The sequence below is a fragment of the Gopherus evgoodei genome, chromosome 11 (genome assembly GCF_007399415.2).
Source record: "Gopherus evgoodei ecotype Sinaloan lineage chromosome 11, rGopEvg1_v1.p, whole genome shotgun sequence".
NCBI classification, from domain to species: domain Eukaryota; kingdom Metazoa; phylum Chordata; order Testudines; family Testudinidae; genus Gopherus; species Gopherus evgoodei.
The window spans coordinates 54,383,484-54,410,420 of NC_044332.1; the positions used below are offsets into that span (position 1 = coordinate 54,383,484).

General features: G+C 42.6%; 1 protein-coding gene across 4 annotated transcripts in view; it reads right to left on the minus strand.

Moving 5' to 3' along the window:
• LYPD6 (LY6/PLAUR domain containing 6) overlaps positions 1-26,937 on the minus strand; it is a 75,049-nt gene that overhangs the window by 18,390 nt on the left and 29,722 nt on the right. For all 4 annotated transcript variants that reach the window (XM_030580787.1, XM_030580788.1, XM_030580786.1 and 1 more), the window contains one exon: positions 4,244-4,432. In XM_030580787.1, the coding sequence (XP_030436647.1) occupies positions 4,244-4,361 (118 nt within the window). In that variant the 5' untranslated portion in view covers positions 4,362-4,432. The remainder of the gene's footprint in view (positions 1-4,243; positions 4,433-26,937) is intronic.

Consider the following 26,937-nt stretch of genomic DNA (forward strand, 5'->3'; position numbering starts at 1 on the left):
TCCATCACTGTTAATGAAATGTCAGATGGACTAAATACTTCTGAAATCTGCCTCACAGAGGAAATACACTCACACTTTTGAATGCTGATTGATCTCCCAAACGAAAAAAAATACCAATTTGCTGAACCTCCAGCTATCAATAATCTGCTTGAGTACAAGTTATTTAGCCAAATGTGAAAAAGTTTTAAAGTGCTCTCTTGGCAAGATTTCTGCAATAGATCCTAAATTAATCCAAGTAAATGGATTTTTCCAGATGTTGCCATCTCTCAGTACAATGCCCAGAAACTAAGAAGCGAACAATAGGTGAAATTTACAATTGGCACAAAGCCAAGGCATAGTAGGAGACAATAAAAGGTGGATAGTAGAAATTAATTTCACTCCATCTCATTTCAAGCAACCAACGCAAGATTCAGTACAACACTTCTACAGCCACTGTTCCAGTCCGAAGACTAGTGTAGTAACCATTGCATACCCTATATAGAAGTGTTTGGGGCCCTGGAATCAACAACTTGTGGCCAGTCCCTGGATCTCAAATGTCCTTTGAATACCAGCCTATATGGAGCTGGTATGCATCTCTGAATGGTTGGTCTGTCCCAGAGCCCAAAGAGCTTATATGGTTTAAGAAAACCTTGCACTAGACCCTTTGCAACATGCGTGAATTTCACCAGTTATGCCAACCTTGCAAAATTCTACTTGCCTGCTCCAGAGGGCAAGTAGCTCTTTTTAGTGGGTGAATAAAACATTATTCACTTCTTCCTTAACTCCATAATCACTGGAAGAGCAGCTGAATAGATTTTGTGCATGGACTGAAAAATGTTCATGACAGTTCTGTAAGGCTGAGCTATGCATATGTAAAGTAGAGTGTTTAAGAAGCAGGTTTAAGACAATCGGTATCTAACTGATTTGCAAAGGTCTAGGTAAGTGCTATGTTAAACTTTGATTTTGTTGGACACAAAGCATTACATTGCACCTGACCAGATATAATCTTCTGAAATTAAAAGATAAGCCAATTTGTATTAGCAGAGACTGTCACGAAATATAGATTTTCTCCTCTATAGGCAAAACACAAATCTGCCTATCAAATGATTTTTAATTCAATTTTGGCAAACAACTCAAATGAGAGTAAAAAAGTCCTCCAAACTCTTCTTTATGGCTGTCTTCAGGCCAGCATCCCAAAACATATTCATCTTATAACAAAAGTGTCCAGGGATTGGAGGTTTTATTTTAAATAGTAAAAAGGAAATGGCTCCTCTGGAGATTCAAAAGGCTGGCATGGATCTCTGGAAATAGCTTCTTGACAACAGAGACATGTGTGGCGAGATGCATGTGTGTGAACATTGCTTCTTGTAGTAGACCATTAACTAATACTATATCTGATAAAACAGAACAAAAAAGGTGAACAAAAAGGAGAGACTGTGGAAGTTCCTGAGATGCATGGTATTTTCTTTATCTTCAAAACGCTACTGGAGTAAAATAAAGTTTCAAACAGTTGTTGCCACAGCTGTGAGTGAATCTCATTTGGCTCTTGATCACAGAAGTTAATAAGCTCAGTAGACTGTGTTTCGGGACATAAGGCCTCAGTCCCTCAGGAAAGGGCGATTCTAAAGAAAAAACACAACCTCCCAGTGCCCCGTAACTGCCTGTAACATTATCCATCCATTAACTCCCTTGGTCAGCAATGGTTCACTTTGTACCAGCTTTCTTTGGAAGACTACTGAGGAGATTTAGTCTTTGTTCAGCATACACTAAAAAAAAAAAAAAGGCTACATTTCTCCAACAAAGATGTTCATTTTAGGGGTGTGCAAACACTTTTTGCCTAATTTCAAACCCACTAGAACATGTGGGTTCAAAAGTTTGACTCTCAAAGTTGATCATCATCAGATTCCATTTAGCAGAGAGTGGGGGGGAAGGTGCAGAGAGGGAGAAAGTCGGGCAAGTGAAAAAGTAACACAGAGCAGGCAGAATGAAAAAAAATACAAGACTGAGAAGCTAATGAAAAAAATACATGCAGCATCTCATATTGGTATCTAAATGAAATGACTTAAGGACTTGGATGGGCAGCCTTCGCACATGTCAGTTAGCACTTAAATGAATAATCGCAATGATTAAATAATTGCTCACCACAATAAGTAAGATCTGCACAACTGAGTCTTAAATTGGGCACCTCTAGTGCCAGTCTAGCTCCCTTCTGCCCCTAAACAGGGCTGGTTGAATTTTTTTTAAAATTGTCAATAATAGTTTTTGTTCAAAATTCAACTTTTGATTAAAAGAAAACTGAAAATGTTTGGGATTTTCAGTCACCTCTAGCTCCTAATACATAGGCTTCCCTTTAGCTAGACAGATATTGGAACAGACCTTTAGCTGATGTAAATTGGCATAGCTCCATTGACTTCACTGAGTCTATGCCCATTGACACCACTCAAGGATCTGATTTATTATTCTCAATGACTCATCCTTGGGGGAAATTGATTAAATTATGTGGGCAGAAGGGTGCCACAACCCATGAAAGAAGTTCACAAAATCTCAAGCTCTATGAGCTTCACTCCATTTAATCAACCAAAAACGCCGGGGGCTCAGAAAATTAAGAACTTAGTGGCTGAGGAGACTGCAGAGATAACAGCCTTTCAGCTCTAGCTGAATGCTTTCAGTGGGGCTTGGTCAATGGTAACAGAGTCATTGCCATCTGACAGCTGTTCCCTGGCCCCTGTGAAATAAATTAGTGATCTTAAACCATTTCCTGGTCGACAGGTGTCCATGCCACCAAAAATAAATAAAATCCATCACAGCCGGCACTATGGTTGGCAGAGAGCTCTTAGTAGAGAACTCAAAGACTGAGGGCCTAATCCAAAGCCACTGACTCTTTCCATTGACTTAAAAGGTTTTAGCCCAGGTCTTGATGAAAGACAGAGCCTTCACAAAGTTGAGGTCTATAGGAGGGCCACATTAACAGGCATCTACTGCCGTTGCCTGGGTTGCACCTGTTCTATGATCAACAGTTGACTTCAGTCTCCAGGGCTGTCAACGTAGCACCTTTCCTGAACACTGTAAGTTGTGTTTTTATTTCCACGAGTCTATCACAAAGGACAAAAGTTGTCTATAAAAGTGAATTACGCTTACCTCAGCTGTCTGCCATTTACACACATTAGTAAAAAGAAATAATTGTCCTAATAACCTGTAGAACTGAAACATAGGTGCAATGCTAGAGTGGGGAATGAGAGACTCAGTAAGCTTTGTGGACCGCTTCACATTATAAGCAAGCTTCCTCATTAATCTCCTTTGCCAAATCCTGGGTAATTATGGCCCAGACCTGGCAGCCTGTTGAGTACTGCTGAAATAAATCTAGAGAACCAAGAACTAGCACCTGGCAGTCGCATTTATTCCACACCTAGGTAGAGAGGCTTCCACATAGTACTCATTATAATACAGAGAGATGTTCAGCAGTGTAAGCAAACCTCCACTGCCATACTGAATGGAGACATGGTGAGCAGGGGATAAAATGGGTGTGTCAGGGCCAGCGAGAGTGGGACCACAACATGAGCAGTGAATGCCAATGATGTGTTAGCAGCCGTTTTCACTACCAAGAGTGGTGAGTTATTTGAGTGTGCTAAAGAGCTGCACTTGGCGAAACAGAGCAGAGACAGCCAGAATGATCAGGTGCTGCTAGAAAAATGTGTCCTAAGTTTACTGGAGAACAGTATCCCGAGGCCAACTGCTCAGCGCCTCATGACATGTACTAGCCAAAGTGTTTTTGCCATCCCATTAGTCTGTAATGCCAATCCTGGTAGCTTACTTCACTTCATTAGACTGTCAGTAACAAAATACCAGGTTCATCCATCCTGCCAGTTGTTCAGTGCTGCTATCGCAGAGCTTTCATCTGAACCCCAGATGGATCAAGCCCTAAAAATACATTGAGCTCAGTGACCTAGAAGATCCCTGAAGATCCCTGTCTGGTCAGCTTTATTATATCATTTCAATAGCACAGGTAGTTTGGCTTGTAATTGTTTGTTGTCATGTAAACTGACCAAGAAATATTCTTCTGACAGAAAGTATCTTGTGCGTACACACATATAAACCATACTTCCATTCTATTTGAATAACTAACTTTCTGTAGTGCAGAGGCTAACTTTAGAAAAAGCTACATACTCCTTAAACCACCCAATGTTTCTGCTGTCTGAATTCAGGGTTTTTTCTCTACACCTTGGCCCACTGGCATCCTATTTTAAGCACGTGAAATGAATCTTACTTGAAGGATGAAGGTAGATAATATCTTTCACTGTAAAGTCTCTAGGTTGAACTGCTTTCAGACAGTCAGCGATCAGGCTAAGTAGCAGAACCCAGGCCAGGGTAGGCCAGGATTCCATTGCAGAGTGGGGCCTCACTCATACGGGTTTCTTGGGAGCCAGTCCTCTTTATAATTGGAAGAAAAATGCACCTATAATACAAAGAAGAAACAGAAAGAAAAGTGAGACTATTACAGCTACTGTCTCAATAGTCCATCCAAGGGCCAATCCTCATCTAAGCACATGGCCCAAGTAACCAAGCGTGACACTAGGGAATTGTGCAGGAGCCAAGAAAGAATTCTACTTACACCCTAAGGCTAGAGCTGCAGTAGCCCTCCTCCTCCCCTGTAGTTGTGGATCTACCACTTCTGCCCCCTCCTTCCATCCATCCCAGCCCTTGAAGCCCTTCTCTCAGCTAAGGCACAGGGACCTCCTCAGAGCTGTGCTCTGCTAGATGCAGCTGTGGAGTTGAATCCTGACTGCAGTGGACTGCACAACGTTTTTGCACTTCACAAAGTTTTGAGCCAGGATGTGAGAATTTCAACTGCATAGATTCTAGTGGGGTCAGCAAGCTCCAAAGAAGAGATGGGAGAAAGTTTTGCCCCTGAGTGAGCAGCAGGACAGCTGTCAAAGTCTCTGTAACACAACAACAAGGTGAGGTTAGACTGCTTAGTAAAATTCCATGTGACCTTTATTTTTTAAACAGGCGTACTATCATCTCATTAGAAGCAGTCCCCCGAAAAATCCCAGTGTGATTTTTATCATATCTGAGTTATAATGAGATCTAACTAGTTCTATCTTAGAGACCACAGGAAAAGCGCCAGACTCAGACAATAAGAAACCCAGTGAGGAAATTCAATACAAAATTCTTGTCAGCAGTGTGTGGTCTAAAGCACATTGGAGCAGTTTCTCTTCATACACCTGTTCTTGGGAACCAGAAGGGCTTTAGGGCTCAGAGTAAAGTTAAGTTGTTGTAGTCACCAGTAATATACCATCATGTACAACACAGCTCTTCCCCAAATCCTACCCTCTCACCAAAAACACAGGCACAAGTCATTGCTTCTTCTCTCCCTATAGAGTCCTATTAAGAACTAAGCATCTTTGTCACAAAAATGGCCTCTCAGTGATTCAGAGAATTTTGCAAGACAGAATACACCATTTCTGAGGAATGCTCCCCTCAAGCGAGGGATGTTTGAGGCCTCAGAGAGGTGCAGAAGGCCTGGCCTGGAAATCTCAGATATACTGGCACTGTAGAAAATGCAGGGCTTAAACCCCTGGATCTTACGGCATCTGCTAGGAGAGCAGGATGCTCCACATAGCTGTACTGCCAGAGAGATCCAGAGAGCAAAGTTAAAGCTATGATACCATTAGATCCCTCGCCCAGGCCTGCACCTTCCTCAGCCATGCCTCTAGAGTGGGGAGAAGTTATGGAGGAACTGTCGATCTAAATATGCTGGATACTCAGGGGAACATGCTATGTAGACTGGCTGCTCCCCAGCTGCACCCCTCGCTCCCCCACACTCCTACATGCCTCACCACAGATCCCAGTTGAGTGGTGTCCATGTGGAAGTATTCTGTGAGCTTTTAAGGGGGAGCAGATGGTGGGGTCTCTACTCAGTACCCTTCCACTCTTTCGTTCTCATCTGGGCAGACCTTTTCTCTTTTGCTCCCCTCCACAGTGCAGAAGGAAGGGGAGTATGGAGCCCATAAGAGACACTACATAACAGTTTAACACAAACTACAGCAATGCTAATCAGAGAGGCTGAAGGCGGCATTCAAAAGAGAATCTGGATTGAGTTTGGGCTAAGGCTCAGGCTTTGGATTTGAAGCCAAATGCGAGACAGAGTTTGGATTTACTGTCACAAAGCAAGTCAGTGGTAAAGGCAATTCTAGAGCTCAGAGTCTCTGGCTTGTGGTCACTCAATTATAGCATCCTGGCACAACACAGAGGGAATTTAGGTGGACAGAATGTTAACCAACTGAGAGTTTTTTGTTTTAGGACATCAGATTTTATCACTACCACCCTAGTGAAAAGAGCCATGGATCGTCTATTCACATGCATCCACAAGTGTCAGGATTTTGGTTTTAGATCTAAGTTACACACATCACGTTTATAGTGAATTGTCATGGCATTCTACTAAACACAATTCAAATACCTTTCCTTTCATTTGAATGACAAAACAGTTTTAGTTGAATAGTGTCTTTGAACATTATGCCATATGATAAGCAGTATCTCTGACAGAACAGTGGACAAACAAGGCCTGGTTTTCATCACACCCTAGTTTTACTCAAGATTTATGCTAGGGTGAGTGAGAGGTTCACCAGGTTTATTTTCATGTCAAAAGTTCTGCATGAAATGGACAGTGGAAGAGATTTGTCTCACTTTTTAACTCGACTGAGTTTTCCACTGCCCTGTCTCCCCTGGCTACCTTTTTATGGAGGAAACAGGATGGGTGAAGCTGTTTGTTTATTCAGACTGCTGTGCATTTCACAGCATAATGAAATTATATGGTATTTTGAGCTAATGGCATATTATCAGTAAATGCAGTGCATGTGTTAAGAGCGAAGTGATAAGGATCAATGGCTGGTCTAAACTAAGGTCCCTGAAGCCTCATTTCAGTACTGAGATGCCTTCTCCACTGCCTCATTTTTCCTGTAGAGCACATCAGAGAATGCATGGAGCAAACTGAAGCAATATTAGATTCAGGTTTTTTCCAACTCCTAAACTTGGTTACCACAGGTTTAAGTGATGTTCAGATACTATGAAGTTGATTTAATATTCTTCTCTGGAGCATTCTGAGGCCATACTTCCGTTCTATAGTAATAAGTATATCTGTATTGCACATTACATTTTAAAAGCACACAATACAACATAGTTCTCCTTTCTGGGGGTCCCTAAAGGAAGGAAAGTAATTTCCATAGGACCCATGAGCACTTGTTTCTGCTATTTAGAAGGTTGTCCAAATGCAGTAGTACTTTGGCATATTTAAATCCATGCTTCAAATGTAAACATTTTGCTGTGAGTTGTCTCCCTGCTCAGTACTCTACACTCCAGGAAAATTCAAAATCTGTATCTATACAATGTTTATTACCATTCATTATAAACCTAATGCTAGTGAAGAGGGAAAACTTGTACTTTAACATTCAAAGGGACAAAGGAACCTCTGTTTTAGTTTCACTTTGCTTGATATATTTCCCTTACATAGAGACTCAAAATAAAATGTGAAGAAGGAAGAGGAGAATCTCTTAAATAAAGTCAAGAGCGCATGGGTAGTTTCACAATTCTCTGCAATCTGATTGGCTTGAAGAGGAAGGGTGGGAATCTGGGTTGTACAATGACTGTGTGGTAATTTCTCTTAACGAAGAAAAGAGAATCTTCCTCAAAAAGCAAAGCAGAGGAGGGGAAATATTAAGAAGATAGGACTGGTTGGGTGAGGAGGAGGCAGAAACTGAGGCAGCCATGTTTGCTGTGGGCATAATACAGATGGACCGGTCTATGGCCTAGAATAGCAAATCAGAGTTTAGGGTGAGAGGGCCAAGAGCAGCACATTGCAATATAACCACTTTTAACTTAACAATAACCATATTCTGTGCTAACAAGTCCTCAGCCATCAGTCCCAGAGTTTATGAGCAACCCAGATACTGTAATAAACTAATTGACAGGAAGCACCTCCAACTTACTATTTAAATAAACTGTTCAGATGCTTCACACAGACTGTTTTCTCTAAAAGGAGAATGAAAAATTGATACAAATTCCTATATGAAAACCCTTTAAAATATGTATTTCTCAAAAAGGTACCCTTATACACCTCATACTGTATACAGTTATATCCCCCAAGCAATTTACACATTTCGATAAAGATTATTATTTCATATTAATCAAACATCCTTGTTTGCAGTTAGGATGTTCCAGAGGTGACTGTGTAAGCTAACTTACATTTCTAACTCTGTTTCTCTCAGACTCACTGTGATAGTCACCAAGGGTGTGCACAGGATCAGCATTTAGATGAATATCAGAGGGTCTGACGCTCTGATTTGCTCAGATTTGGAAACGGTCTTTTTATTAAAATGGCATGAAATCCATAACAACAGTGAGGAAAGCAGATAACAGGCCTATGTGGTGCATTATGCTTTGTTGCTGTAACCCTGAGAAGAAGGAAATGCCAATTTCCATTTATTTTAGTCCACAAATGTGTATGATCCAGGAAAAAAAAGTCACAATTTGAAGCAGAAAGGAAATAAAATGAGCCCCCTCCCAATTATATGAAAGAGAAGAGAAAGAGTTACACGTGGTGTGGTCTGAAATAGCACAGCTCCTAGCCCTGCAAACTAAAGCCCTGATTCAGTAAGGTACTTAAGCACATGCATAACTTTGGGACTATTCACGTGCTTAAAGTTACTCACATGCTTACGTACCAAGCTGAATCAGGGCGTAACTGACTACCTGATGGCTTTGGTGTACTGGTCTGAGACAAAGGAAATCAAAGAAAAGAGAACTTGTAATTGCACAAAAACACAAGCTGAGTGAGAAAAGACAAATAGCCTGACCATGCAAAGTATGGCAGGGGAGAGGAAAGGAAACAGAGAAAGTACCCTAAGGCAGAGCTGTGCTAGTGTACTCCCCAACACACTCCAAAGCCAACACCCAGGCAGGCAAGCCATACAAATACCAAGTACAAACAAAATGATAATGGACACTCAATTGCAACCTTAACTACGGAGTGATTGCCATCAATCCAGAATAGCTATATCACATATGGGGAATATCTGTTTTGTTTGGGGGTTTTTTTGGTTTTGTTTTTTTTTACACAAGTGCACTTACGTACACACCCCAGTACATCAGCTAGCCATTTATTTAGGCTTCTTGAACTCACTCCACCATCCCCTACACATCTCCAATTATTTTTTTGCATCTGCAGACTTGTCTATACACATATTCCTAGAGAAATGGATCATTTTCTTCATTTTTTAAAGATGTATTTAAGTTATAAGAAATATAGAAACACCTGCACAAATACAAGAAAAGAGACTCTTACAAATATGAAGCCACATTTTAAGAAATTATTGTGATACAATGAAATATAGTTGAGTCACATGTATCAGCAGCAACTGGTTTTACAGAACAAAAACCAAAACTTCAAAAAAGAAAAGGGCTATGCATGATCCAAAACCGTTTACATACAACATTTAGTACCTGCTACACAACAAAAGGCATGCATAAGCAACGCTTTCTTTGCAGTTAAACCAATGTAAAAGAACAGAAGTATGGGAGATGTCCCTGGTATGTAAAAAGAAAAAAAATATGATGTAGAGAAGGAATTTTTAACCAGCCTAAAACAGGCATCTGAGGTCTTGCTGGTCTTTTTCAGCATAATCCAAAAGGATCTGCAGTTTTTGGGTACTAATCAAAGTCTCCAGGTTTAACATGCCAATCTTCCCCATAAGAGGTATGTTCCAGATTTTCTAGAACCAACTGCTTATTTTAGACCAATACTTAGACCTCCAGTTAACTGCTAGTAACACAGTGATGGACAGTATTATAAACTCAGTGACTGTCAAGACTGTGATAAATTTCAAATGAATGTGTAGGGTACACCAGTTCTGGAAACCAAGCCAATTGTGCTATTTGTAATTCATTATTTTTATCTGTGAACATTCCTTTTAATCTATAGATGAGAAGCAAGAATGGATGTGTTGAAATGAAAAATGCAAATATCTGCTGTATCAATTTCTTGTATTTGAGAGGGATTTTGTTACAATAGAGGACTTAAAAGAAAACTCTCTATTCCATAGTAGTCAAATGCAGGAATTGTCAAACAGAACGGGGAGCGGGGAAGAAGCACAATATGACCAGTATTTTGGATCAGGATGTTCTCTGAAGTAGTAAATGCCTGTAAATCAAAATATTGGGTGCTTTGTTTAATTACGCCTATTTACAATGGGTAGATTAACAACACTCTTGCTACTCTCAGCTGATTTAATAAAATAATTAAAGTATAATGCATAGTAATTCAGTACCCACTGTAACAATGTAGGGAGTGTGTGCACGCACACATGCACAGATAAACATGCTCTTCCTATTTACAGGGGGTGAGGGTTACAGATGCGGGCTCTGAGGTGAGGCGTTTGGGGTGCAGGAGGGGGCTCAGGGATGGGTTGGGGTTCTGGGAGGAGGTGAGGGCTCTGTCTGGAGGTGCGGCCAGAAATGAGGGTTCAGGATGCGAGAGGGAGTTCAGGGCTTCAGCAATAGATTGGGATACAGGAGGGGGTATGGGATGCAGGCTCCTGGCGGCGCTGACCTCAGGCAGCTCCCAGGAAATGGCATCATGTTCCCCTAGCTCGTAGGTGGCCGGGGGCTCTGTGCACTACCCCCATCTGCAGGCATCACCCCTGCAGCTCCCATTGGCCACAGTTCCCAGCCAATGGGAACTGCGGAGCCAGCGCTTGTGGCAGGGGGTGCACAGAGTCCCTGTGGCCACCCCGAGCCGGAGGGACATGCCAGCTGCTTCTGGGAGCTGAGCCCACGTCCACACTACAGGTTAAAATCGGTGGTTTCAAAATCGATTTTATAAAGCAGGGTTTATAAAATCGATTTTGTGCGTCCACACTACGGCTACTTACATCGATCTTGAGCGTCCATGTTCCCTGGCGTCCATCTTAACCCGGAGCGTTGCACTCTGGGTACCTATCCCACAGTTCCTGCAGGGGTTCCTGCCCATTGGAATTATGGGTTACTGCCCCAGTGCATGATGGGGCCAAAACTCCCGTCGTGGGTGGTTCTGGGTACAGCCTCACCCCCTCCCTTCCTGAAAGCGGCAGACAGTCACCTCGCGCGTTTTTTACTGGCTGCGTTTAGAAAACGCCATTTTGCATCAAGCATGGATCCTGGTCAGCTCTTTTCTTTGATCGCAGATGCTGTGAACAGTTCACGCATTCTCGTGCTATCTATGCTGCACCATGAGACAGAAATGCAAGAGAGAATGCTTCAGTGCGGGGACAACAGTGATGAGGACTTGGAGAGCGAGTTTTCCGACACTGCAGGCCCCTGCGCTTTGGAGCTCCTGACGGTTATGGGGGAGGTTCTACCCGTTCCTCGCCGATTTTGGGCACGGGAAACAAGCACTGACTGGTGGGACCGCATAGTCCTGCAACTGTGGGACGATTCGCAGTGGCTGCGGAACTTTCGCATGCGTAAGAGCACTTTCCTTGAACTTTGTGACTTGCTTTCCCCTGTCCTGAAACGCCATAATACCAGGATGAGACCAGCACTCACAGTGGAGAAGTGAGTTGCAATAGCCATCTGGAAGCTTGCAACGCCAGACAGCTACCGGTCAGTCGGTAATCAATTTGGAGTGGGCAAATCCACTGTGGGGGCTGCTGTGCTGGAAGTAGCCAAGGCAATCATTAAGCTGCTGCTACGAAAGGTTGTGACTCTGGGAAACGTGCAGGTCATAGTGGATGGCTTTTCTGCAATGGGATTCCCTAACTGTGGGGGGGGGGCCATAGATGGAACCCATATCCCTATCTTGGCACCAGAGCACCAGGGCACCCAGTACATAAACCGCAAGGGGTACTTTTCGATGGTGCTGCAAGCCCTGGTGGATCACAAGGGACGTTTCACCAACATCCACGTGGGATGGCCAGGAAGGGTTCATGATGCTCGTGTCTTCAGAAGCACTACTCTGTTTAAACGGCTGCAGCAAGGGACTTACTTCCCGGACCAGAGAATAACAGTTGGAAATGTTGAAATGCCTATCGTTATCCTGGGGGACCCAGCCTACCCCTTGATGCCCTGGCTGATGAAGCCATACACAGGCAGCCTGGACAGGGGTCAGGAGTTGTTTAATTACAGGCTAAGCAAGTGCAGAATGGTTGTAGAATGTGCATTTGGCCGTCTGAAGGGGCGCTGGAGAACGCTACTTACTCGCTCAGATGTCAGCCAAACCAATATCCCCTATGTTATTGCTGCTTGCTGTGTGCTCCACAATCTCTGTGAGAGTAAGGGGGAGACCTTTATAGCGGGGTGGGAGGCTGAGGCAAACCACCTGGCTGCTGATTATGCGCAGCCAGACACCAGGGCAATTAGAAGATCACACCAGGATGCTGTGCGCATCAGAGAAGCCCTGAAAAGTAGCTTCCTCATGGGCCAGGGTACAGTTTGAATGCTGAGTTTCTTTTCCATTTATTACCACCCTCCCCATGTATTCAGTCCTGCTGATGCAAGATAGCTTCCCTGCACCCTTCAAGAACTGCTTGCTTACGGAAAGTAAAGTTGCTGTATGTAGAAAACATTGAATTTTTTATTAAAAGACAGTCCCTGTAAGCAACACACCCTCCCTCTTGCATTTACAAGCCTTGGAATAGAATTACATAAGTAGGGTTTTTGGGGGGGGGAGAATAATGAAGGGTTAGGGTAAGGGAGGGAGGGAGGGAAGAAGGGAAGACAAAGGCAGTTAAGGGAGCCCTGAAGTGGCATCATGCACCAGGTGTGACTGCTATGTTTATGTCCCTTTTATTACCCACCTCCCCATGTCTTGACTCCTGCTGCTGCAAGCGAGCTTCCATGCAACCTTCCTTAACTGCTTGCTTATTGAAAATAAATAAAGTTACTCTGATATGTTTAAAAAATTGTGTTTTTTTATTAAAAATCAGTCCCTTTCAGCAACCAACCCTCATGCTTGACTTTACAAGCCTGTGAATGAAATTTCATACCTCTGGGTTATCTGGGAAAGGGAGGGAGGGAGGGAGGAAGGTAAGAAAAAGGCGCATCAGAGAAGCCCTGAGAACAGGATTTATCATGGTCCATGGTAAGGTGTGACTGCTGTGCTTATTTCCCCTTTCTTACCCACCCACCCATGTGTTGTCTCCTGATGCTGCAAGCTAGCTTCCCTGCAGCCTTCCAGAACTGCTTGCTTACTATCATTAACAACCCACCCTCACACTGCCTTTGAATACCATGTCCTGAGATTAAAAAAAAAAGAAAAAATACCAAGGGAGAGGTTTGGGAGGAGTACAGGAGAGAAGAAACATGACCTAAATGGCATTTCAATCTAATGACAGCCTTCCGGTCGGACTGCCCAGGGGGGTGGAGTGGGCAGGGGCAGAAAGCCTTCCCCCACGCGTTCTTACACGCCTGGTTCTGGAAGGTGTGGGACAGGGTGAATACTGAGGGAGGTTATACATGGGCTGCAGTGGCACTCTGTGACCCCGCAGCTCTTCCAGCATACTGCGGAGGATGTCAGTCTGATCACGAAGAAGCTCCAGCGTTGCTTCCCGCCAACGCTGATCTTCCTGCCGCCACAAATCATTTTTAGCATCCCTCCTGTCTTCACGTTGGTCCCTCCTGTCTTCACGTTGACTGGCAGCCTCCCTGTACTTTGCGACCAAATGTTTCCAGTCGCCCTGATTAGCTCTCTCAGTACGGGTTACTGCCATTATTTCTGTGAACATATCCTCACGCGTCCTCTTTTTCCTTAGCCTTCTTATCTGACCTCCTCGTCGGACAGGAGAAGGGAGGCTGGAGAAATGTGCAGCTGTGTGGGGGGTGGGGTGGGAAGAGTGATAGAAGAATCATAAGAGACACATTTCACAGAACAATGGTTACATTCTTTCTCAGTGAACTGCACTATTCACCGTACCTTTCACATGTAACTGGACTACATGGTCGCCTTAGGATTCTTTTAATAGTTATTGCTTGCGGCTGTGGACTGAGATATCAGCTCAGACGCAGGTCAAGAGAGTACAGAAACCGTGTCTGGAGAAAATGGTAAGTAATTTGGTAGTGAACCATTCCATGGCTTTTAATTCCCTGCACCCCCTGCTATAACCAGGTATCATTCACGCTTTGGGGGCAAAGTGCTTTAAGGAAAAACACTGGATTCTTTTCTTAAGCCATGGAAAAAGTTCAGCAGAGGGCAACAGTGAATGTCCCACCACTCACAATCTGCATCTCTGCTGTGCTGGGAGGTTGCTTTAATGCCATCGACCTCACCCCTTCCCCCTCTGCCATGGCAATTACTAGCGATGATTCATGCTGCCCAAAGTGCTTGGAGACACCGCCCAGTAGGACTGTTTAGCATTCTACCTACCATCCCCCACAGGGCTACATGTTAAGGTTTTGCATTTACTGGGGCAATACAGCATAAACAAATGGATGGTCATCTCTGTTCCCTTACTAAACTACATTAATCTCTGACAGGTGACCATGAACGATATCAGTCTCCTAAGGATAACAGACAGAGAAAAAGAAATTATGCTTCTTGAATGCCAGCAGTCCCCAGGTCCATTTGCTGCTAGGCTGTGTCATGCAATGATACCTGTTTACGTGATCCAGGCATGGCGTGGTAAAGTTTCGTTTCATGGCGGACGGAACAAGGCAGCCCTGCCCAGAAACCTTCTGCAAAGGCTTTTGGGGTACCTCCAGGAGTGCTTCATAGAGCTGTCCCTGGAGGATTTTCGCTCCATCCCCAGACATGTAAACAGACTGTTCCAGTAACTCTAATTCCAGCTACTGCATGCAAGCACTCATGGCAAATCACTCAGTAAAAAACGCTTGCTTTCCTGCTATGCTTTTAATTAAAAAACTTGTACTCACCAGAGGACAGTTCAACAGCTTCATTTTCTGGGCTACTGGCTTGAGAGAGCTGGCAGGGTACTTCTGTCAGGGTTAGGAAAAGATCCTGGCTGTTAGGGGGAATGGAATGCTCGGTGATCTCTCCTGTCTCGTCGTCCTCCTGTTCCTCATCAACATCTTCGAAGTCTTCTGCAGTGGCAGAGATCACTACCCCCACCTCTGAATCCACAGACAAGGGGGGCGTTGTCGTTGCACAGTTCCCTAATATTGCGTTCAGCTCCTCGTAGAAGCGGCATGTTTTGGGGCCAGATCCTGACCTGCCCTTTGCTGCTTTGGTCTTCTGGTACGCTTGTCTGAGCTCCTTCACTTTAACTCTGCACTGCAGCGAGTCTCTGCTATGTCCTCTCTGCCGCATGGCATTAGAAATCTTTTCAAAGGTTTTCTCATTTCGCCTACTGGAGCGCAGTTCTGAAAGCACTGATTCTTCTCCCCATACAGCTATCAGATCCAATAACTCCTGTGTGTTCCATGCTGGTGCTCTTTTCCTATTCTCAGGAGATTGCATTGTTATCTCTGCTGCTGAGAGCTCCACGCTGGGCAAACAGGAACTGAAATTTAAAAGTTCCCGGGGCTTTTCCTGTGTACCTGGCCAGCAGTAGAGTTTCTTTCCCTGTGCAGAGCGGCCACTGGTGAACTGTGGGATACGTCCCGGAGGCCATTAACTTCGGTTTCCGTCCACACTAGCATAAAATCGATTTTACAAAATCGATTTTAGGGTTACTCCTGTCGTTTAGCTGGAGTACAGAAATCGATTTTAGGGCCCCTTAAAATCGATTTTCTGTACTCTGTAGTGTGGACGGTTACAGCTTTAAATCGATTTAAAGCTGTTTAAATCGATTTAAAGCTCTAGTCTGGACCTGGCCTGAGAAGAGACAGGTAGGCGTGAGCCAGCCCCACGCCAACTGAACTTTTAATGGCCCGGTCAGCAATGCTGACCAGAGCCACCAGGGTTCCTTTTCAACAGGGTATTCAGGTCAAAACTGGCAACCCTATTTACAGGGCAAGGATTTGTAAACCTGTTAACTATTCCTAAGTAGTTTTTAAAATGCTCTACCTGTCATATACAGTTACAATAAATGCACATATATGTTAGATATGGTTGAATAGCAGAAAAATTTATTTGCTGAAAATATTTTTCAACAAATTTCATAAGTATCATGCTGAATTGTATCTGATCAGCTACAGAGTTGGTGAAATACTGCAAAAGTGTTTTGAATAAATTATTCAACACAAACCAGTGGCATTCATCAAATATATTCAACAAACACTATTCAACTCTCTGTTCTACCCGCTATCATTTATGTACAATGTAGATATAGAAGATATAGATATGCATATGTAGAAAATGTATGAACCATACTGTATATTATGCATTCTTAATAGCCGTGGTTGAAAATTTAACATCAAAATTATTTTTCATAGAAAATTGGATTTTTGACTAAACAATTTTTGAGTGAGAAAAAAAGTATCTGCTGGTTTCCAGGGAAAACTAACTCTTCACTGACATCCCCCCCAGCCCCATCCCCACCCCCCAAAAAAAAAGGTTTCATGCAAAATTTTCAGGTTTTTTGGCCAAAAACTTTTCAGATTTACAGTTTGTCAACAACAATCATAATTTCATGCAAAAGAGAAACATTTTCCAAATGCCTCCTATTGTTAACATAGAGGCCACTACTGGTTAGACTATTAAAACAAAACAATCGTACTCTTTGGAATACAGTACTATAGTTTTACTTTTAAATTAACTCCCTTCCTTGACGAGTGTCAGTGGCTCTTGTGGGTAATCAAATTTGTGCATCTAAACTGATGTAACAGAAAATGGCACTGACCAGCCTGATTTTGATATCTGATTGTAGTTAGAGGAGAGAAAAGGGGGTGAGGTAATATCTTTTATTGGACTAACTTCTGCTGGTGAGAAAGACAAGCTTTCGAGCTTACACCTAGCTCTTCTTCAGGTCAGTAGTTAGGGGAAACAGTTCTATGGTATTTAGATCATATGGTCTGTTCCATTTATAAAATGGCTTAGGACACTGACACAGAAATCCCAGCTAACTCATAATCCTTCCAGCCTTACACAGCACCTTTCATACAGAAGCACATCTTCACTCGAGTTACACAGCAGGAATATCCCCCCACTTCTCCCACCCTTTTGCCCTGACACAGAGCTATTGAAATTCACCAAGCTGCAATCCAGCTGCTCTGTCAGATCTGATTAAGGTGGCAACATGTTGTCCTCACTGTCACCAGCTCCGGAGACAATAGAATGTAGATGTACTAAAAGAAATAGTGTTATAGACGTTTTCTTGTACAGCCAGTGCCAATAATTAAACATGTAATTTTCAGAAACTGCAAGCCTCTTGGGGAAGGGGGTTATTGCAGCGGCTCTGCCCATTCAGTCTGTCCTGTCCCTGACTCTAATTCTCAGCTATATATACACACTAGCTGGTCTTTGCTGGAAATTATTAAACTGTTCAAATAGCGGTATATATTATGAATGAATTACTGCTGGTAGAAAATGGATTATGTCACAGTTTTAATTGTTTTCCCAATAGCGGGAACAAATTAGAATTAAACAGGTTTGTGTTTGCCTATACCATATATTCTTTCAATTTCCTCCAGCCTCTCTTCTAATCCAAACAGAAACGCTCAGTAGGAATTTCCTATTGCTAAAATGCTCACAAATTTTTATCCTTCCGGTGTCTAAAGAAAATAAATCTAAATTTCTTATTAGCACTACCCCAAGACAATAAAATGAAGATTTTCCATCCAGCATAACAGTCTGACAACAGAGAGACCTTATCAATCAACATTGGTGAATTTAGAGAAGATATATGCAAACACTAGTAACAGTGACCTTGGGGAGTGTTGTATTAATTTAGATGGAATAAATGAGACCAAAGTGTCAAAGATATTAACAAGACCTTGTTACTGCCCAACAACAAACAGTGTTAAACAAAGTTCGAGTTTGGTATACAGAGATCTCAGCCTGCTAATACCATGGCAAACATCATTAAAAATCTCCTTAACCTTTTATTAAAGGCACAGAAAAAAAAAGGAAAACAATTAAAGCCCTTGAAATGTAAAGTATTAAGTAAGGTTTTTGTTTTAACAACATCCTTTGTTTCCTTCCCCTTAGGCTGCAGGGAGATTTCAGAAAGAAACACTCCATATGATAGTCTCTTAGATGGTAATAACTATTCTCTTTGGCAGGAAAGACAGTTAGTTGACATTGGCTGGAGCTGTTATAAGTGCTGTTGTTGTTGTAGTTGTTCCCACTTCCCAGAAGACAAATCAAGCCAAACACAAAAAGGGTTGAGAAAAGAACAACAAAGACAGAAAATGCAGCTTTTATCTCCAAGGTTGACTTACTGCTGAAAACCCAGGCCAAGCACATAGTCTTATTAGCCACTTTGAAATCTGGCAAACTTGTATGAGTATTAGCAGTTCAGAGCACTGGATTTAGCTGTTTTTCCGGTCACAGGTTTACAGCAGTGTTGCAAAACAGTCTTGGCCATCTGAGCCTGACTCTTATTAGACAGACGGCAAAAGGAGAGGAATAGGAAAGAAAAGAAATAAGGTGGGGAAGGAACAGGGGTGGCTCCAGGCACCAGCGCAACAAGCATGTGCCTGGGGCGGCAAGCCATGGGGGACAGCGTGCCAGTCGCCGTGAGGGCGGCATTCGGGCAGCCTTCGGCGGCATGCCTGCAGGAGGTCCGCCAATCCTGTGGCTTCATCGGCAATTCAGTAGCGGGTACGCTGAAGGCGTGGGACCGGCAGATCACCCGCAGAAATGCCGCCAAACTGCGTGACCAGAGGACTGCCCACAGGCAAGCCGCCGAAGACCACCTGACTGCCGTGCTTGGGGTGGCAAAAACCATAAAGCCGCCCCGGGAAGGTATCAGTAATCTCTTTCCATATTGCCCCGTTTCTTTTTTTTTTTTTCTTTTTAAGAACTCCAAAAGAGAGTGAGGGTGACTTGGCCCATTCCCCTGTTATTTTGTCCACCAATTAGGCCTCATTTTCAACACACCAATATTGATTCACTGATTTTCACTCTCACACCAGGCATGACATTAACACAGTCCTTGAGTTATATTAGCAGGTCTTTTTGTTTGGACTAATTTAGTAGGGCCTGGGCCTGGGCCTCAAAGTAACCTGGATTCTATCTGCTCTCTCTGACTGACCTGCTGTGCGACCTTCCTCTCTCTCTGCTTCTCTTTTTCTTCCCACTCTTTGTCTGTCTTGATTAGTTAGATTTAAAATTCTGTGGGGCAGGGGACTGTCTCTGTATTTGTACAGCACCTAGAGCAGCGGTGCCCTGATCTTGGATGAGGCTTCTAGAGGCTGCTGTAATACAAATTACTAATCGTGCAGTCAGATCGTGTCTGTTCACCACAGTCTATGTCACTGAGGTAATGTTAAGGATTCCTCCCTGCCCCTGACAATACTTCACATATTTCCACCCTTCCGAGACCATTCCTCATTACAAACTGTACTTTAATCCACTTGATGTGAGAACTCATTAAAGCTTTGTAACAGCTGTCACAAGGGGCTGACTCACAGTGCTGGGGTTTTCTTGTCACTGATGTATTTGGAAAGGGTTTTTTTATTTAATTATGAATGGAGTAAAAAGATGCACAGTACAAACAAGCATGTTGTGTCTCCAGACAGCATAGAGGTGCATACTGTATTGACATACCTTACAACCTCACACAGTGTTGTGCAACTTCATGGTACTCCACCAGAATTGTGTGCAGCTGGCTGCTAAATTGCTGTGAACATATGTTAAAAACTGGGGCACATCTCTATTACTCTCATCCTCCTGCCCTTTCATTTTTATCTCTTTGTGTTTCTGCTACCATGGTCTCTCCTCTGCCACCTGCTAACAGATATCTTTTCTATCCTGTTACTTTGTAGGATTCTCTCCTTTGAACCATTTGAAAGTCCTACATTTTCTTTCCTTTCCTTCTGCCTCTGTCCTCCTGGATTTTCTTTACTTCTTTCTTTGTTTTTGTCATGTTTTCTGCTGATCCTCCATTTTTTTCTCTCTCCCTCCAACTAGCACTGGCCAGTAAAGGCTTTAATAGTCACCTATATTTGTTCTGTTTCTCTTCCCCTCAAATCAAACCTTCTTTCTCCTTTCTCTTTATAGATTTCTTCTCCTCTCTTAGTTTTGGGAATAGTTAAAAATATTCCAACCTCTTGAGAGTTGTGTGAAGCTTTATGACACTATCACACTTATTCATCAACAGGCCCTATAGCAACTATTGTAAAGGGGTCACCATCCGGCCTCAATTACAGTAAGCAAGTGTAATTAAACAGTCAAACACAATTAGCGTACAAATTACTCTCCTAAATGTGGACCATCAAGTCTCCTTGCTGCCAATTACAAAGCCGTCCATTGAGCTAAAAGCCTACATCTTTGAAAAAATGTACAATAAACTCTTCTCTCGCACTATGTAATCATTACTTTAATAGGATGTATTATAAAGGATATTTTTAACCTAAGCCCTAAAACATGAGCTTCTTATATCTTCAGAATGATTTCAACAATCCCTAATTTTATTTTATTTTTTTAGATTTGTACAAAAGCATCTATCCTAGGCCCTAGATATTGTGTCAACATTAAAAAAAAATAATAATAATAATCAAATTTTGATTCCTTGAATGCTAGTATTGCTTAAGAAAAACATGGAAGAAGAAAGCTTAAATACACATACTTCTGTCACTGGGCTATGCATCACTGTATTATTTTTATATTCTAGCGCTTAGTTATATTAGGATTGAAATGTAGTACAGAAAAATGTCTCAAGTTCCTGTGAATTTACTTAGGTGTTTACTGACATCGTACACTGATAATACCCTTCAGCGTTCAATCTAAACTTGGAAGTTCATGAGTTTGGGGGAACTGGCGTCAGATTCCTTACTCTACGTTGTTATTTGTAACAGTGGTTATACCAGTCCGGTCTTCCACTCCGTCCTTGGCCCCTTCTCAAATGCCATTGCAGTTGTCATGACCTCAATCTACACCCAGCTCTCAGACAGTCAGGCTCCACATGATATAGAGGACAGGAAAACCCTGCATGGGTGCCGGCAATCCTGTGATTTTTACTACCAAGAGGAAGCAAAAATCACATCAGCTCCATTGCATTTAGGGCCCTCTACAGTTGCAGAAGTGAGGGTAGGGTTCTCCCCTATATACATGCATATGTCTATAACGGCTTCTCTTTCACATGTAGAACTCTCCTTGGTGGGCAGGGGGATTCTTTAGGTGGATCATGGGCTGTGTAGGGCTCTTGGAGTCTTTTTTAAAATAGGTGTTAGATAAATGATCAAAGCAGTTTAAAAATCTGCAGGAACGTCTCCTTAGGTACAGACTTTGAAAAGCTGGTCCATGAATAGACAAACTAGAGTTGCTCAGTGTCGGTAAACATTTAATAGTATCCTTGCTACTACAGTCATAACACTTTTTGCTGTGGTTCTGCTTTTTGTCACAAACCAACAGACCCCAATTTTGTAATCTGATCAATGCGGGCAGATCCTTAAACCCACACAGAGACTCATTAAAGTCACTGGAGCGCCCCATGGGTGCAGGGGTCTGCTCTCACAGATCAGAGTAAAAAAATCAGGCCTATGAAGAGTCAGACTGATTATTCAGCTCTTAGTTAGAGACCTACAGGAAACACCTAGAGTCTATAAAAAAAGTGTTTCTTGTGTAGCTCATGCAATATCTACTTGAGCTGAAAAGAAAACTAAAATGTTGCATGACACTAATCCACAAAACAAGCAAGTTATTTGTGTGTTACAGGTGTACAAAAGAAATCTCAAAAAAAAATCTGACAAACAGTAATGAAACTAACTTCTGAAAAACACTGTGTGACTTCAAAAGGACAAGGTTTCAACTGGAGTTATCCATTACGTACAAAATAGCCTAGGATGTCTGCCCAGAAGTGTAACAAAGCTATTTAATAAAAAGTGTTCTGGCTATCATGATCATACATCGGGCTGTCTTCATACTGTCTCTATAGTACTGTTTGTGCCTTTAGACTGGAAGCCCTTCAGGTTTGGCTCTGTGATCCCTGTGCACCAGGGCGCAATCCCACACACTCAGTTTTGGTCCCCATGTCTTGTCATGATGGAAGACTGGCAGGATTAGGTCTGAGTAGGCAGTGGGGCAGGCAGAAATGGTCCTCCTTACAACTGCCAAAGGTACACATTGTGAGTAACATGCATACGGCTGCAGGTGCCACTGGTACAGCACCATGTACAGCTGAGATGCTAGATAAAGAGTAATTAAAGTACCTTTCCGGATACATTTCAGCTCAAAGCAACTTTCTGAAAAAGCTAAGATATAATCCCCTGAAAATATGGGCCTGTGATTCCAGCTGGTGCTGGTTATATAAATTCAGTGTAGACTTCACCCTACTCCAACTGAAAGCAATCTGTGTTTGCCATTGACTTTTAATGACCTAATTCTATTGCCACAATACTTGTTTGTGACAGTAAAGATACCAATGAATCCACATGCTTTTCCAATACATGTAACACTGTCGTGTGTTTTTCCATGACAGTTTAACATATGTATGTAGTAGTTAATGAAACATCAGGCGTTGTCCTGACTCTTGAGCAACATACAAATCAGTCTACGGAAATTCTGTTTCACTTTAGTTCATTTCAAGTTCGTGTGAATTTATATTTTTCAACTCATGAATAAATTTCCTGTTATGCACCACTTAACAAATACAGTCAGGATGCTAAATGATGGGACATTCCGTTTTGGGGACAGAACATCAAACGCACCTGCATGTGGTGGTTTCCAAAAAGACACTGAAATACTAGTGTAATTCAGGATAAGACACGTTGATGCAGGCAGCTATGTATTCATACAAGTGCAAATGTAATTTATTAACTTCAGTTAAAAATGTAGGCATTACATAAATATTTACAAACATACTGAACCTCACAACAGCCTTGTGGAGTAAGTAACTTATCCCCATTCTGCAGATAGGAACACTTTGGAAAAGAGAGATCACAAGACTTGTCCGCATCCACATAAGGAGTCAGGCCCAAATCCACAAATGGACTTAGGCATTGCAACACTCACAACTGCAACGCATAACTTTTAGGCATTTAGCCCACCTGTTGAGTCCCCAACTCTGAGCTGGGCATTTAGGGAAAGATTGTCACCAAAGAATGGGACTCACAAAAGCCTGCATGCTAGGCAAGGAGTAGCCTAAGCTAGCGAATAGCAGATGCCAAAGACAGGGGTGTGTCCGAAGCCCCACCCCTCTTGTGAAGTTTAGATCTCAAGCAGAATTCGGTGCCTAAACCAGGAACCCTCTCCCAGAATCAGGCAACTAAGCCTTTCTTTCAAGAATGGCAGCAGCAAACATTGAGCTCCATACAAAATGGAGGGCGTGGGAGGGGGGTTAACCTTTAGCCCAGTAGTTAAGGCACTCACGCAGGATGTGGGAGATGCCGGTCCAGTTCCCCCTTGCCTGATGCAGAGAAGGAATCTGAACATAGGACACTCACCTGAGAGGTGAGAAACCTAACCACTGGACTACAGCATCATTCTCACTTTTCTTTGGCCCAATGCACATTGACTTATTCATCCACAGTAGAACAGCTTCAACAGGAGAGACTGAAACCCACAGCTGAACAGCCCAGAGCCCTGGGATTAGGGTACCCACCTATCAGCCTCAGAGCTGGGATAAGAACTCCATTCTTCACAGCTAAAAGTAAAAACTTAGGGCTTTCCCTTAAAATGCTTAATCATTAACCCTCTTAATGCTTTGAAAAGCAAAGAAAACAGACCCTGGGAAGAAACCTGTTTTTAATATTTTCCATAATTAATCATATTATCTTCCAAAGGGTGGAGTCTTCATCTAATTTAATATAGTATATCTGTTATATGCCCTTGAAAGTTCAAATCCAAATACATTTCTAATAGAGCTTTGTACAGAATGTATTGTCCTAATGCTATCTCACCATCAGATTTTAAAGTCTTTCATTAAATTAAAATATCAAAACATTAAAAGAGCTATATTCTTAACATTTAAATTATCTAAGACAGCCCAAATGATAACTGACTAGTTAGTAGTGTTTCAGGTGTCCCATTAATGGAACAAGTAAACTTCACCAGTTAGTGTACTTACAATTTCAACAACTTTTCTGGGGGGAAAAAAAATCCTGTCTTATCCAGAATTTCAATTTTTGCTGAACAATTTCCTCACATAGCTCAATTTCCTATCTGATGACTTGGCACCTTCCTTTCCTGAAAGAGCAAGTCAAGAATATGTCTATACTGCGTGGGAGAAGTCAGCCTTCCAGCCCAGGTCCACAGACTTGTGCTAGCACACTAAAAACAGATGTGTGGATGTTGCAGCTCAGGCTGTAAAGCCTGGGATGGGGGGAGTGGGCTTGTGAACTCAAGCTCCAGCCTGAGCCACAGCATCTACACAGCTATTTTTAGAGCACTAGCATGAGGCCTGCCAGCACAAACTTGTAGGATGTTCGCTCCCAGATGCGGTATAGATATGCCCCAGGAATAATTCATTTTCACTAATAGAGTCCTGGGGCCATGGGGAAAAAATTTTAAAATAATAATAGAGAAATAACTGACAGGGATTTGAAGGGGATTTCAATGCAAACAGTTCCCTCTGTGAGCAAGAGAGTCAGGTCAGCTGTAATCCCAACAATGCAAGATTTGTAGAAGAAAGGATTCTGTGAGGCGAGTGGGAAAGAACTATATGAGAAGTTGTTGAGACCTTGTGTTAGATAAGAATGGAATGTAGACTATAGTCTAAATAGAGGTGAGAAAAATAAGATATCAGGATGACCCATGTATAAACAAAATGCAGCTGTTGCTTATTATTGTATAAATAAAGTATAAATACTTGGTGTAATTGTTTACCTGTAGGGAGATCTACCTAGGTGGGGGAAACTCTGTGTCCTAGCGCACTCTCTCCTTCCATGCAATTGCTAGAGAATAAAGTATCTAACTTGCTGCACTCAACCTGAGAGTGAGAACTCTGTTTTTCTCCGACACACTGTAATGGAAAATTATGGAAAAAAACCTCCTCCCAACTAACCATCTTTTGCTTCAGCTGACATTCCTTTAAGCTAGATCACTGCTGTATTTCACATGGCACCTATATGAGTACATACTATCTAGTAAAGCAGAACAGCTACACATGCATATCTTCCTACTAAAACCAGACTACCCTTATTGCACAAAACCTCTCTGCAATAGTCATCACCTGATCACTTTACTGTGATGTTCATAGCTGATACATTCATTACTAATATATACTGCAGAATAAGCTCTTGGAAATGGAAAGCTTCCTTTGAGAAGGTAAAAATATACACTTTACAGACTGGGTCCAGCTATGAGCTTGCATATTGCAAAGAGCAGTATGCCCCAAAGAAATCTCTTTTTGACTGCTTGGAGACCGAGGCAGATGGAAGCAGAACCCAGAAGCAGAGGATGTAGTGCCCCAGATATCTCTTTTCATGTCACTTGGTGTCTTATGCTTCTGTATACTGGCCAGAATCCATGATGACAAATTGAATGAGAAATCCTCAGGACCTGTCTCCAGCCACCAACGGGAGTTTTGATGCTCAACTGTATTTTAATCAGTGCACTCCACAGTCCAAGCTGCTAGATATGCTGTTGCTAGATATTGAAAAGTGATTTGGGGAATTATATTATTTATAATGTATGGGCAATGAATAAGCATTAAGTGCATTATGTACAGGCTGCTTATTGTTTAGTACACCAAGCATAATTAAAAACACAGCATCAAATTCATCCTTGTTATAACTCCTCCCACACCAGAATCTTTTGACTGTTCTGAATTCAGATTGCATGGAGGATAGCTGAGTTACAGCAGAGTGAATTAATGGGAGAAAAAAACCCATAAAACTGACTTGCTTCAAGCTTCAGGACTGATTTGGATTCAGATCAATTCTTCACTCCCCAGATGGCAATGAGGTCCAGGGTCTTAGTACGGCTCTAACTGGCTGCTCGAGGCATGCTGTAGGGCTTCTGGAGCAATATCGCGGCAACGCCAATATATTTGAATCCAGGAGCAGTTTTTAAATGGGGGAGGGAACATCCGGTCAACCTGACCCCAAAGCAGGGTAAGGTTCTCAGGTAAACAAACAGGTCAGTAACAGACAACCACAAAGTAGTGTAGGATAACGTTTGGAGGACCGCCAAAATAATGTGTGGCAGCACACGAATACTCACCACTAGCTCAATTAGCATCAAACATAATACACTTTGCAAGGGACTCCAGAGTTCATAGTGAATGTGGAGTTACTGTGCTCTAATTAACTGTCTTGTGTGTACACAGGCATTTTCACACCAAACTAACTTGAGTTACTACGGATCAAACACTTGGTGCAGACAAGCCCTCAGTGTAACTTATTTTATTTACATTACATCCACCAGCCCTTGATCAGAGTTGGCCACAAATGGCATGCACACAATCCCTTCTGCCCAGTTCCCAGAAAGCAACCCTGCCCCAAGAATTGACTCTTATTATGGAGATTAAGGGAGAGAGTAAAATCCTGCTGTTTGGAACAGCTTCCTCATGAGAAACTCCATCACAAAACTAATAACACAGCATTTCTTCAGTGACTGTACACTGCTCACACGAGGGGTACATCTATTCTGCATTTGTGTGTGATTGTAGCTCATGTAGACATACCCAAGCTAGCTTTATTCTCGCTAACTCAGGCACTGCAGCAGCATGGGTTTCGGCAGAACTGCGCCCAGAACCCTGGGTAATTACTCGCATGCTGCAGCTTCACTTCTCTGGTACCTGAGCCACCTAACTCAGATGTGCCTGCATGAGTTGCAATCACACTCCATGACTGCAGTGTAGACACACCCTAAGAAAAATGGGTATGACTATGTGACAGTGCCATCCGGTGACTCCTGATATAACTATATAATTTTACACGATTAGGAACCAGGCATAATAATTGCTTCTCATGCCCTGCGTTCAATCCCAG